The following is a 13628-nucleotide window of genomic DNA, read 5'->3' as shown; positions in this document are numbered from 1 at the left end:
GAGATAATGGGTGCTAAAAAAATGAATGTTTAAAACCTATTAATAAAGAAAAATATTTATTATTATTCACTACTGTATAAAAATACATAACTTACAAAACACTATACACTATAATTTTTATACAAACATTGAAATATATATACACACAGGAAGGCTACACACAAAAACATGTATCTTTGGGCAGAAGGATTACAAGAGACATTTTTGCTTACAAATGTCTCTCTCCTGGAGAGAGAAATGGCAACCCACTCCAGTAATCTTGCCTGGAAAATCCCATGGATGGAGGAGTCTGGCAGGTACAGTCCATGGGGTCGCAAAGAGTCGGGACACGACTGAGCGACTTCACTTTCACTTTTGTTTACATGCACTTTTCTAACTTCTCTACAATGGAAATTCCTTGTTAAGAAAACTAAAAAATTAGAAATGGGTGAAAATACTCGTAACAGTAGGCTAAGTTGTAGAAAGTGAGACAAAACAGGTATAAACTGGGAAAAGGAATAATAAAAAGACAACTGGAATAAGTTCTATGAGGATGAGTTAAGGACATAAAGAAAGGGAGAACAACTGTAGAAATGGCAAAACTGGAATAGAATCACAGAATTCTAGACAACACTTTCATTTTCATTACACAGAAATAGCATTAGATAAGTGTTCTGCATGCACTGGCAAAACCTGAACTAGAAAGCAAGACCATGGCATCTCAATTCATAAGCAATCTGGAGTCTTCAATACTGGTTTTAAATTCAAAGCCAGAGTAGAGTTCAGAGTTAATTCATTTGTCTATGAAAAGCCATCAAAGACTGTAACATAGGGATGAGGAAACGCTTTCATCAGGGTTGTGTCTTGTTTGCTTAAAGAGATGACCCTCTATAAAGGTTGAGTTTTACAGGACAATGAACTGCAATAAGGAATTACGGAACGAATTCAGACTAGTACCACAAAAAAGGAATACAAAAGTAATAATCAACTTGACTTTCAAATGAAAGCTGTAGAGACAGCAAAATCGAGACTTGACGCTCAAGTTGCTGGAATTGGCCCGTAAGACATTAACAGAAATAGTGAGGACGGCAAAACCAAGTCATGGAAACTACCTGGACATCCATCATCAGATGAACGCATAAAGATGTGGTGTATATAAATACACACAACAGAATACTACTCAGCCATAAAAAAGAACAAAATAAGCCATTTGCAGCAACATGGATGCAACTCAAGATCATCATACTAAGTGAAGTCAAAAGGAAAAAGACAAATACCATACGGTATCATTTATACGTGGAATCTAAAAATATGACACAAATGAACCTATCTATGAAACAGAAAAACAGAGAACAGACTGGGGTTGCCCAGGTGGAGTGGGCTGGGGAGGGATGAGGTAGGAGGTTGGGATGAGTGGATGTAAGCTTTTATGTAAACAACAGAGGTCATGATGGACAGCACAGAGAACAAAACTCAGCATCCTAAAATGAATCATAACGGAAAAGAACGTTAAAAAAAAAATGAAATAGTGAGGTTGGAAAGACTGGTGACATGGCTGGGAAGCTGCTGTAGGTACTAATGAGTTTCAACTTCAGATTTGTACAAGTGAAGTGTCTATGGAACATCTACGTAATACTAAGTAGTTCAGCAAGTATTTATTCAATGAAATGTCCAACAAAAAGCTCAGGAGAGATTACTTCTAAAACTACTTTTTGCAGCTATCCACAGATATTGATTCAAACCACGAAAATAGAGGAAGTCATCAAGAGAAAGAGCATAAAAGGGAAAAAGGCAAAACTTCTGAAGGATCTAAAATATTCTCAGGAAAAGCTACAAGGCCTTGAAACTACCTCTCTTCCGTCAACTTTTATAGTAACCAGGGTGAAATGGGGTAATAAAAGGATTACTCACTGGTTTCCAAATTCTGATGCTACGAAAAGGAAGCCTGTTTTAAGCACACACATGGCAGCAGCAACAGGCACAGTATCAAAATATTTGAGTCGGATCTCAGTAACCTGGAATGGAAAGAGAAAGATTCTAGTGTGCAGGTAAATGAAGCCACACCATGGAAGACAGCCCAGTATAATAAGACAATGTAATAAAGTGGCAAGAAAATTCCTGTCCTTCACATCCACACCAGGAGTCAGCAAACTGCAGTCCGCAGGCTAGCCCTGCAGTCCATATACTCCTGATGGCTGCTTCTGTGCCCCAAGGGCAGAGCTAAGTAGCGGAAAAAGGGACCACACGGCCCACAACATAAGTTGAAAATGTTCACTACCTGGCCTTAAAAAGAAAAAACAAAAACAAAAAACTTGCCAACTCTTGAGCTAAACAAGTATCTAAGAAATTGCTCAGTGCTCCTCCATGGGATAAAAGTGACAGATCTCGTATATTGCGTTTTCAGGAGGAATAGAGGGCTTTCTCTTGTCATTCACTAGACGTGGCATTACCCATTCTCACATTATATGTAATCAGACCAAAAATCTGTTAACCAGAGTGAGAAAATTTACATTCATATTCCAATTCCAAACTTTAAAAGCTTTAACACCTTAAGCAATATTTTTTAAGGCATTCTGCTCCCGTTTTTTAAAATTTAACTATCCTTTCTATCTCAGAGAGTAGTTGAACAAATGGCTTATTAACACCACTCTGTAAATCTTAAATAACCATCATTTTTCAAAATACAGTTATTTAACTAAAATTAAGATGAAACTGTAGCAAGTTTTATCAAATTAGACTAATAAGAACTAACATACCTCTTCCTTTTTTCCCCCTCCTCCATGGTCTACTTACCATATCTTCATCTGTCTCCAAAGTGATCTTAAAGATATCTCCCTGCTCAGTTTGAGCCAAAAAGAAGAACATCGATTTGGTCTTATGGGTGGCAGAGCAGACAAAAATCATTCCTCTTTCAGGGTCATCCAGGTCATTCTAGCAAAGTCAAATAACACAATCAACATCTTAGAAATTAGGATTTCTTTTCCGGAATTCAGCACCTTACCAATAAAGATCAAACAGGCCACCAAATGCCTAGAGGCACCTGGAGTCTTTCCATGCAAGCTGTGACCCAGAGCAGCTTACCAACCAAGAAATTTTTGTCTACCATAAATACATAATAAAGCTTAGGTTAAAAAAAAATAAAGCCACAATTCCACTCTACAGCCTGATCAGATTAATAAGGCAAAAACTATCTCCAGAGAAAAATGTCAAAGAGACATGAAATTTAAAGAACCATCATTTCAGGCTGTGAATAAGACTCTTACATGTTCACAGTACTATCCAAAAAACCATCATCATCCCTCTTCTGTATCAACTTGCCTGAATCCCAAAAGGCATCCCTCTCAGCTGGATTTTGGTGTTTTTTTTTTTAAATGTTTCCAACATTTTGTATTTCTCTCAAGGGCAAAACATGTTTTATACTTCTTTGTAGTCCCAAAGTCAAGTACAGCACCTGCCAATCAGGTGCTTAATAAATTTCTGATCAACTAAATTTAATTACTTAACACCACTCCAAAAATTTAACTTGCTAATCTTACCAGATTTCTAAAATTGATGGAATCAGTGTACTAGATAAACTAAGTCTTAAAAAGATTTAACCCCAGGACCTATAAATTAATATTAAAAAGATAAATAAGTTGGGGTGAAGAGTTTGAGGAAGCAGAGATCAATGAAGATTACCCATGTGCTGCTGATAACTGAAGCTGGGTACACAGAACTTCATTATAGTCATCCCTCAACATCTGCAAGGGATTGGTTTGAGGAGGCCCCAGATACCAAAATCCACGGATACCCAAATCTCTTAAATAAAATAGGGTAATACAAGAACAGTCATAAAGTGTCATGATCCCTACAACTTATCTTCAAACGGTCTTGCCTAAAAAACAGATACAAAAGAAAGAAAAGGCCAATGTAGCAAAGCAGTACTAATGAGTGAATCTAAGTGAAAGGTATACAGGAATTCACTGGTTGCTCCTTCTAGATGGGGTGGGGTAGGGGAGGATGAAAGACAATTTACCTCCAATGAATACACCTGTATTCTTCAAACGAGAAACTTGCAGGAATTTCAAATTGATAATGTTCATAGATTCGTCAAGAATGAAAACTATCCGCTTTTTTAAAAACTGAAGTACAAGTGACTTACAATATCATGCTAGTTTCAGGTGTACAACACAGAATCGTGTTGATTTTCAATTTTCTTTCTCAGATTTTGTTTTGTTGTGCTAAAATACTTTACTGTCTTCATTAAAAACACTTAACAAAAATTAAGTTCATTTCACAACATAAATATATCTTCTCTTACGGTAAACAAAGACCTTACCCGTCTCCTGGGGATTGGACAGCGGATATCCGGTTGGTCACCAAAGTTCTTATAGGTAATGTAGTTTTCAGAGCAGATAAGCACTCCACTTGGACCATCTGATCCCCCTGGAACTGTCAAGAGAAAACAAAAACCAGCAATGACTTGACATAACCATGAATGTTATCTTTAATTCCTTCTCTCCTTCAGCACAACTTAAAGGTACAGTGTGCCTGAAGGTGATAAACATTCACTGTGTTTCTTTTCCCTGAGAGTTACACTAGACAAGGATGGAGCACCATCTGGGTGATCTCAGCCTGTCCAGATATCTAATAAGGCATCTAGAAGTTTAGCTCCAAGCCCAGAACTCAGTTCTCAGCTTCGGACCTATAATTCAACTGCCTACTGGACACTGCTACATGGAAATTCCATAGCAGGTTAAAAATGAATCCATTCATAAACCACTGCCAAGGTCCTTATCAAACCATCTCCTGGGTTCTCGACCTCAGAGAACACTGCTGCTGCTGCTGCTAAGTCACGTCAGTCGTGTCTGACTCTGTGCGACCCCACAGACGGCAGCCCACCATGGTCTCCCGCCCCTGGGATTCTCCAGGCAAGCACACTGGAGTGGGTTGCCATTTCCTTCTCCAACTCATGAAAGTGAAAAGTGAAAGTGAAGTTGCTCAGTCGTGTCTGACTCTTAGCGACCCCATGGACTGTAGCCTACCAGGCTCCTCTGTCCATGGGATTTTCCAGGCAAGAGTACTGGAGTGGGGTGCCATTGCCTTCTCCATAGAGAACACTGCCATCAACCAATAGACAAACCAGAAAAAAGGATGCCATGCTTCAATTCTCTCCTCTCCCACATTGGTTCTACCTCTTCAGCAGTCCTCATGCTGCAAATCTCTTTTGGTTTAATGGAAATGCTTCCTGACCTTACTATCTTCCATTCTGTAACCAAAATGTAATCAAGTAATCTTTCTAAAACACTCACCTTTAACAGGTCATTATTCTTCTGCTTCCTCCACCCCAGCTCTTTACCTCCAATGATTGAACCACAATGAGCTTTCAATTTTCAATGAACCATGTTTGTTTCCTGTATTTGGGCTTTTGTGCATTCTGTTTCCTCTGTCCACAACAGAAACTCCTCCTCCATCCCCACTGCACCTAACTCCTAACTATTCCTTAGTCCTCAGCTGAGAGCACTTCTGAAAGCTTTCTCTAATGCATTCCCTTCCTTTTCCTGGTTAGGAACCCCTCCTCCATGCTGTCACGGCATGTGGCACACTCTGGTAATTTTTGTGTTACTAGTATGCATTCACCATTATACTCAATCTTGTATAAAAGGAGACACCACAACAAATATTTCACCACACAGTCCCAGGGGCCAGCAGATTGACTTTGCACATATTGATCATAGAGGTGCAGCAAACATTTGGTTAATGAATGAAACCCTTGTAAATGAGAAGTATCACAATACATTATAACAAGTAATTAAATATAATCCATTTTAAAAAAATGCTTCTGTTTAATATATAGTCTCTTCCTAACATTTAACACTCAAAGACAAGTGCTGTTTTATATTTTTCTTCTCTAAAATCCTACCCAACAACAGACATACTTCATTTTAGATATTAAATGCAAATGACTCAAAACAGAAAGGACTGGATCACCATCTTACCTGAGCCTGATACAATTTAGATACCACAAATACAGTTGTCCTTTAGTCTTTCATTAAAAGAATTATTATCGAATCAAACTAATATTGATTCCTCATGGTGGACCTCTTTGAGCTCCTACAAAAATCTTACTTTGCTATGATGCACATAAAACACTGTTGAATCTGATTTGCTAAAATTTAAGATTTTTGCATCTACCATCAAAGGATAACTAGGCTGCAAATTTTTCTTATTACTGTCCTTCCCCAGTTTTGGTACTGAAGTTATATTAAGCTCTTAAAGTGGTACAACAGTTTTTATTCTTCTTCTAATCTCTCAAGAAATTTAAGGTCCCTAAAAACTCTGAACCTTAAATCTTCTGAGGAAAATAAACTTTTGATTATTGCCCCAATTTTTTAAACAAATGCTGGTCTATTCAGGTTCTTAATTTCATCTTGGATCAATTTTGGTGACAGTTTTCAAAAATATTTCTATTTCATCTAGGCTTTCAAACTGATGGACAGTTTTATCTTGTTTCATCCATAACATGTCTTTTCATAGAGCCAGATTTTAATTTTTGTAATGAGAGTGAAAGATTGACTACAATCAAAACACCAGAGCAACCAACAGAAATTAATACTCCAAGCTGACTGTTCTTTTCTTCTCTGCCCCATGAGAGTAAGAGTTAACCACCACATGAATTTCTAAGCTCCCCAAAACACAGACAAGGCACTCAGGTTTACAATGAAAGCTGATTACAGTTTCCAAATCCTATTAAGTGAACATTCCTAAGTTTAGGCATAAAATGGGCCAAGCAAAATGGTACAAAGCAGATCTAAGAAAAAAGTACCTGTAATTAGGAAGTTTCCATGTTCCTCCAACGGCTCACTGTATTTTCGGACTACGTGATTTAAACCAAGGTCTAATTCATAGAAAGTAAGCGTCTGCTGGGTATTAGCTGCTGCTTCCCCAGTTGGATCATTGTCTGCTTCCTAGGTAACAGTGGCACAAAGACTAGTCAGTACCATAAAATCAAACTTTCAAAGCTGCAAAGTAAAAAAGAGAGGATATATGTGGATGCGTAACTGATTCACTTTGCTGTACACCTGAGACTAATACAACATTGCAAATCAACTATCCTCCAGTAAAAATTATTAAAAAAATGAATAAACAAAGCTGAAAGGGGCATCAAGAGTCTTCCATTTCACAAACCAGGAAACAGAGGTCCACAGATGCCAAATGCTTTGCCAAAATTCACACTAAGAAATGGCAGAATGGGAGCAAGAACCCAAGTCTTCTATTTCTGGGACCAGAAAATATTCCTTCCTCTCAAGGGAAAGAATGGTATGTCCCATCTTTCACTACCTCCCAATGAAAAAATATCCCAAATACCACTTTACGTCTTTTTTTCAGGGAGTTTATCCCAATAAATACCCTGTTTACTCAGGGAGACTGTTCAAATCAGAGCAAAAGTGCTATCATGTAGTCAGGTAAATTCTGAAACATTCCAAAGTATTTCAGAAAGACATTTGGAATATAATAATAATAAAAAAAATTGTGAGCAAGTAAGATATACCTCATAATCCATTTCCAGACAAGCAAACATTGGATTTTCAAATCCCACATCTACTCCAACTACGTGATACACTAAAGTGTTTGCTTTGTGAGCCTCCAGTGGAGATGAAATGGTAAGTCGAGCTGCAGCATCTCTGTTCAAGATGTACACCAATTTCTGTTTCTCAATGGCACCTGTGGATGGAGACAAAACATAAAAAAACTCCAGATAATGAAAACAGAGGCTCCAGAACAGCTAAATTTACATCACAATTATTTTCTAAATGATAGCCAGTGTTAACCTTTGCAAATGCATTAACTTTAGATTTTGCTAACACTAAAATAGACAGGAGCAAAATTTTAACCTTCTCATTCTAATAGGAATTTTTTTAAAAAAATTTAGCACTGCTGAGTCTTAGTTACAATATTCAAGATCTCCACTGCAGTAAGACAGCCCTCTTTAGTTGCGGCATGTGAACTCTTAGCTGTGACATGTGGGATCTACTTCCCTGACCAGGGATTGAACCCAAGTCTGCACTGGGAGCTCGGAGTCTTAGCCACTGGACTACCAGGGAAGTCCCCATAATAGGGATCTTAATATCCCACTAACTTTTCAAAAATTTTTATGACAGACTAAGCAAAAATTCATAAATTGCCACCTTTGTTCTCTGAATTAGATCTAATGATTTTGTGACTGGTCACAGAAGGTTGCCCTCTGGAAGCCTGATCAGATATGCAGAGTTTTCTTCAAGAGATTTATCAGAGAAGAGACATGAATGTAAATCATCACTTCAGGCTGATGAAAGCAACCATACTCTTTGTCTAATAATGTGAAAACTTTCAGCGTGGTCTTTTTGCTACAGTTAAAGAAACGGAAAAGACCCATTTCCAACTAGCTAAGTAGAAAAGGTGTGTTACAACTTTCCCCATTGTTTTAAAAGGGAAAGCAACTTTAAACACCCAAAATGATACAAATTTTATCCAGGTGAGTGATTTCTTGGTAGGCTACCAAGATGACAGCATTGCTATTCTGAACTGAGCTTCTTTAAGAATCGAAAAGCCAAGAGAGTAAGTCACTCACTGATCATAACAGCTCGCCCTTTGGGATCCACAGCTAGGAACTGGCCGGGAACAATGCGGCGGCACCCGCTCTTGCCGAAGGTCTCCTGGTGAATCTTCTCAAACATGTTCTTAGACGGCTGGTACTCCAGGATGACAATCCGACCTGAGTCACTGCCAACCACGATGTAGTCCTTCGTGCCACCCGTCAACCTGAAAGCCATGAGCGACCGGATGACACCAAACACTTCCACAGTTAGGAGAGTGTGCACTTTGCCAGTGTTGGGGTCAGGGCGAAGAAGTTCCAAGATCTTTCCTCGGGAAACAACGATTTCCTGTTGTTTTGTTCCTGAAAGACACACAAAATAAAGATCATGAACAATAAAAACTAGTCCAAAAAGTAACCTTCATGGATCAAAATGCTACTACACATAAATACAATGAAATGAGTTGGAGGCTTAGTATTTTAAATTATTCTACTTTAAAAGATCCTTTTCCTAAAATTTAAAACATTTAACAAAGTGGTATCAAAGAAAAGCTTTTCATAAATGATCACTCAAGCGTTTTTAAAAACTTCTTCTAATTTTTCTAAGATTTGCCATCAATAAGCATAACTGGGAGTTGTCTACAAATGATATTAACATGTAACATTTAGCTTTGTAAAATTAAAAACTACTAAAGGCTCTTTCTAGTCCATTTTTAAGGCTATTGTTCTAAGAATTCATATTAACTTTTTGTGCAGTTAGATGTAGTGTCCCATAGAACTTTCAAAGTTTTGCTGTCTAATATATGCTATTAATTTCTAAAAAGCTCACTTGCTTTCAAAATTGCAATCAACGCCTGCAAATGCATAAAAAGCCAACTTGGACCCATCTCTCCCTGCTACTCATCTCCACCCTGATGAGTTATCATCACCTTCAAATGTTGAGAATAACCAATTTCCTCCTTCCTCACACTCTCTGATCTCAAGTAACTTGTTATCAATGTTACTGTCATTTTCTCTGCCACCCAGGATGCAAACTCATATTCTTCTATCTATTCTCACTGCCCCAGTGCAAGTCTTCACTATCTAATGCCTAAATGGCCTCCTATCCTACCTGATATACCACACCTACCCATCCCAATCCATTCTCATTTGCTCAATGCCCAATCACTTATCAAGACACCTTACTTTCTAAAAGTTCTTTGGAAATGAGATAAGATCAATTACTTTAGAAACTGTAAAGCATTACATAAGTTACAATGTTTTCTAACAATTAAATTTTTTTTTTCATAATTTGCTTTTTAAAAAAAAGGTTTGATGTTGAAAAACCAATCTGAAGCATAAAACCATGAATATTTAAAATGTGAGGAATTCCCTGGAAGTCCAGTGGTTAGGACTCCTCACATCCACTGCAGGGAGCACAGGTTCAACTTCTGAACTAAGATTCAGCAAGCCAAAAGGTGCAGTCAAAAAAAAAAAATTTTTTTTAAAAAAAACACAAAACTTTAGAGGAACTTACCAGAGAAGTTGCCATGAATGGCAAAGCTGATGCCAGTGGCTCGCTGCAAGGTCAAGTTGTACAGGAACATGGCAGCAGTAACAGTGAGCCACCCAACTCCACAATTCAGACCTTGGTTATACCAAGTCAAGGCAAGCTAAGAGCACATAAAAGCAGAAAAATATCATCTGTGAAACTGTTAACAGATATTTCTGTATGGGAACATCTAGTGAAGACAGCAGAACCAGTAGAGTAAGGCTTACTGAGTAACAACATACGTATATAATTAAGAGTGCTTTCCACATGCAGGCACTATGCTACTATACACTTTGCTTCTAACCTCACAAGAAATATATAACGTACATGATATTACACTAATTTTACAAGTAAGAAAATTAAGCTAAGAAAATAAATCGTCCAAGGTCACAAGTAGTAAAAAACATTAGGGAGCTGGACTCTGTACCATTTAATGCAACAATGTTTATTTGACTTTATTGTCATGGAAACGAAGTAAGTCTACATTTACTTCTATTTGAATAACCTACTTTCACATGGCTCAGAATTCAAAAGCACAGCAAAAAGCTCACTCCACCCGTTCCCTAGCTATTCAGTTTTCCTTCTTGGAGGAATCAATTTCACCAAGTCATATCGTGTCCTTCCAGATATTTTCTGTGTGCACAAGAAGAGACATATTAATACTGTATACTATGCCTTCATTTTTAACTAAAGATCGTTGTACACTCACATTATAGCGCAACTGATTTTTTTTTAAATCTTTTTACCTATCTTGGACATAGCGACAAATAAAAGACTTTCTCATTTTTATTTTACAGCTATGTATTAATACAAGGATAAGTATTCCATCGAATGGGTATATAAGAATTCACTTAGCTAAAACCCTACAGATGAACATTCAGGTTCTTGCCAAACTCTGGCTAACACGAATACTGCTGCAAAGAAAAACCTTCATATATAGGTCCTTCACATGTGCATGACTGTATCTCCAAGATTAATTCCTAGAAGTGCAATTGCTGGACTGAGGGACTTACACATTTGCAATCTTGATAGATACTGCCAAACTGCCTTTCAAAGAAACTCTGCCAATTTATACCCCCAGCAATGTGAGTTCCTAATTTTCCACAACCAGACTTTTGCTAATCTAACAGACAAAATACTTCACCTGCATCTCTTATAGAGCTCTATATTTACATTACTAGAAACTTAAACCTGTTGTTCAGTTGCTAAGTCGTGTCCCACTTTGGGACTCCATGGACTGCAGCACACCAGGCCTCTCTGTCCTTCATTATCTCCTGGAGTTGGCTCAAACTTATGTCCTTTGAGTCAGTGATGCCAATTTTTAAATTCAAACCTACTCACCACCAAAAAACTAAAACTTAACTGTCACTTCAGGAGGAAGCCTCCCCAAAGGAGTACACAATCACAGAGAAGGATCCTTTTCATCAGATAGAACTCAAAACTGCAAACTGATGTATCTCTACCATAAAAGAATTACCAAAAACAACATCTATACACACCTACTGCTGGAAAATTAACTCACCTATTTTTCCTCACTCAGAGACAAAAGGTAAGGATCTCTAGAAATTCAAAGTTGATCACCGTATAATTAACATATCAGTTTGGTTTTGTTAAATGAGAAAAGAGAACTTTGAATAAACATCCTCACAAATAATAACCACTGGGCTACCAAAGAGAGGAAAAGATATTCCAGTCTGGAAACAAGTCTTAAGAAATACACATTTTCCTACTTGAAACCAAGGAACATCTTTTCATCTAGGAGCACAGGGAAAGAAGGCAAAGGCCTGAAGTGGAATATCAGTTGAAAAATGACCTACAAAAAGAAAAATGGAAAAAAAAAAAACCACACACACATGGAGACATAGATACACACAGTCGTAAGGGCTTAGACACTGAGAACGTTCCAAGGAAAGTTGTCCTCAGCTAAAGGTCTGGGTAAAAAATAGAGAACGTGTGGCAATTGCTGTCAATCAAAAAGTAGTAAATGCATTCAGTTCAGTTCGGTCACTCAGTCGTGTCTGACTCTTTGCGACCCCATGAATCGCAGCACGCCAGGCCTCCCTGTCCATCACCAACTCTTAGAGTTTACTCAAACGCATGTCCATCAAATCGGTGATGCCATCCAGCCATCTCATCCTCTGTCGTCCCCTTCTCCTCCTGCCCCCAATCCCTCCTAGCATCAGGGCCTTTTCCAACGAGTCAACTCTTTGCAGGAGGTGGCCAAATTACCATAAGTAAAATAGACAGGGCATTTGCTGTAAGGCTCAGGACTCAAACAAGGGCTCTGTATCAACCTAGGGATGGGGAGACGGGAGGGAGTTTCAAAAGGGAGGGAATATATATATACCTACGGCTGATTAGGTCTGACAGAAAACAGCAAAATTCTACTGAGCAATTATCCTTCAATAAAAAACAAGTTAAAAAAAAGTAAATATGACTCTCAGATACAACTTATTCTCTTGCATCTTGCTGTGGTTATAAAACTTCAAATAATTTCAAAATTCCAGTTATCAACAACAGAATTCACAACGAAACCCCTATCATGTTGTCAGTATGATCCATGTGGTAGGACTGACTGACTGAATTTAAAATATGAAATTTTTTTGAAAACAAATAGAGGAAACCACAGGCCATTTCTGAAACCTGGAAAAGCGCCCCCCAGGCTACCTTTCATTCTTCATAGCTTACTGAGGAACTCGGCCTGTTTTCTAGTTGCTTTACAACTGATGCCATCCATTACTATCTTTAGAAATCACGTTCCCCAACGATTGTTATCTTGGGTAATGGAGGAAGTTCAGCCAAAATAATATACCAGGAGCCACTAACGGCCTAACCTTGGTATATTTTTATTTCCCATACTAGACTGAAATATGGGAGTGTTGTCTGTAAACACCAGAAGACAAACCTGTGATTGCTCCCTCCACCCCTTTCCCATGTGCCTAAAGAACATCACTGCATGATCACGGAAGGAAACAAGCTATCCAAGTCCCAAGGATAAACACGACACAGTCTCGACTTCAAAGGCTGTTTCCATTATTTACACTTTTAAGGCCCGCGACCTTTCCATTACGCCGTCGGTGTGTCGTATTTCTCAAGGGGAAGCCGTCCCTCCTGCCATTCTCATACCTCCTCCAGTGCCTAAAAGGTACAGTCTCTAAAAAGCTTATTTTGAGCCAGGCGTAGTTCCCTCACTGTGAACTCAAGCTGGAGGCGATTCCCTAAAGCCGACCCGAGCATTCCCTCTCCGCCACCTACTCGTCCTTTGCCCTTTCCTCTTGGGCCTAAGCTGCCTCGAAAACCCCTACCAAAGGCTCGGCCCAGCTCCCTACCTAGCAGCTCTCCGTCTCCCCGGATTCAAGGGGGTCAGGAAGCTGCTTCCTTACCTTGTAGCAGGGAGGATGGCGTAGATATCCAATAGATCCTCAGTTTCCTTGAAGGCCTAAGCCACAGACTACGCCAACCCGCCGGCATCCGCCATTACCCCCGAAGATAGGGACCTTCCGGTTGGCGCGCGACGGATAAAGTTCCCCACGGGCGCCTGAAGAATGTATATATACCTTTTTT

At 38.7% G+C, this 13628-nt stretch overlaps 1 protein-coding gene and 2 non-coding genes across 3 annotated transcripts in view; all 3 read right to left on the bottom strand.

Moving 5' to 3' along the window:
• SF3B3 (splicing factor 3b subunit 3) overlaps nucleotides 1-13596 on the bottom strand; it is a 38664-nt gene extending 25068 nt beyond the window's left edge. The window contains exons 1-8 of the mRNA XM_043438054.1: nucleotides 13448-13596; nucleotides 10050-10185; nucleotides 8570-8896; nucleotides 7511-7683; nucleotides 6785-6926; nucleotides 4298-4410; nucleotides 2773-2910; nucleotides 1891-1994 (exon numbers count right to left, since the gene is read on the bottom strand). Coding sequence (XP_043293989.1) covers nucleotides 1891-1994; nucleotides 2773-2910; nucleotides 4298-4410; nucleotides 6785-6926; nucleotides 7511-7683; nucleotides 8570-8896; nucleotides 10050-10119 — 1067 coding nt within the window. The 5' untranslated portion in view covers nucleotides 10120-10185; nucleotides 13448-13596. The remainder of the gene's footprint in view (nucleotides 1-1890; nucleotides 1995-2772; nucleotides 2911-4297; nucleotides 4411-6784; nucleotides 6927-7510; nucleotides 7684-8569; nucleotides 8897-10049; nucleotides 10186-13447) is intronic.
• On the bottom strand, nucleotides 3139-3226 carry LOC122421849. Its single transcript, XR_006263657.1, has one exon. It is a non-coding gene; the product is annotated as a small nucleolar RNA SNORD111 (small nucleolar RNA).
• LOC122421850 lies at nucleotides 8208-8287 on the bottom strand. Its single transcript, XR_006263658.1, has one exon. It is a non-coding gene; the product is annotated as a small nucleolar RNA SNORD111 (small nucleolar RNA).
• Nucleotides 13597-13628: the final 32 nt, after the last annotated feature.

The sequence above is a fragment of the Cervus canadensis genome, chromosome 18 (assembly GCF_019320065.1).
Source record: "Cervus canadensis isolate Bull #8, Minnesota chromosome 18, ASM1932006v1, whole genome shotgun sequence".
In the NCBI taxonomy this organism is placed as follows: Eukaryota; Metazoa; Chordata; class Mammalia; order Artiodactyla; family Cervidae; genus Cervus; species Cervus canadensis.
Note: the sequence above shows the minus strand (reverse complement) of the source record. Positions and strands in the feature narration are given on the sequence as shown.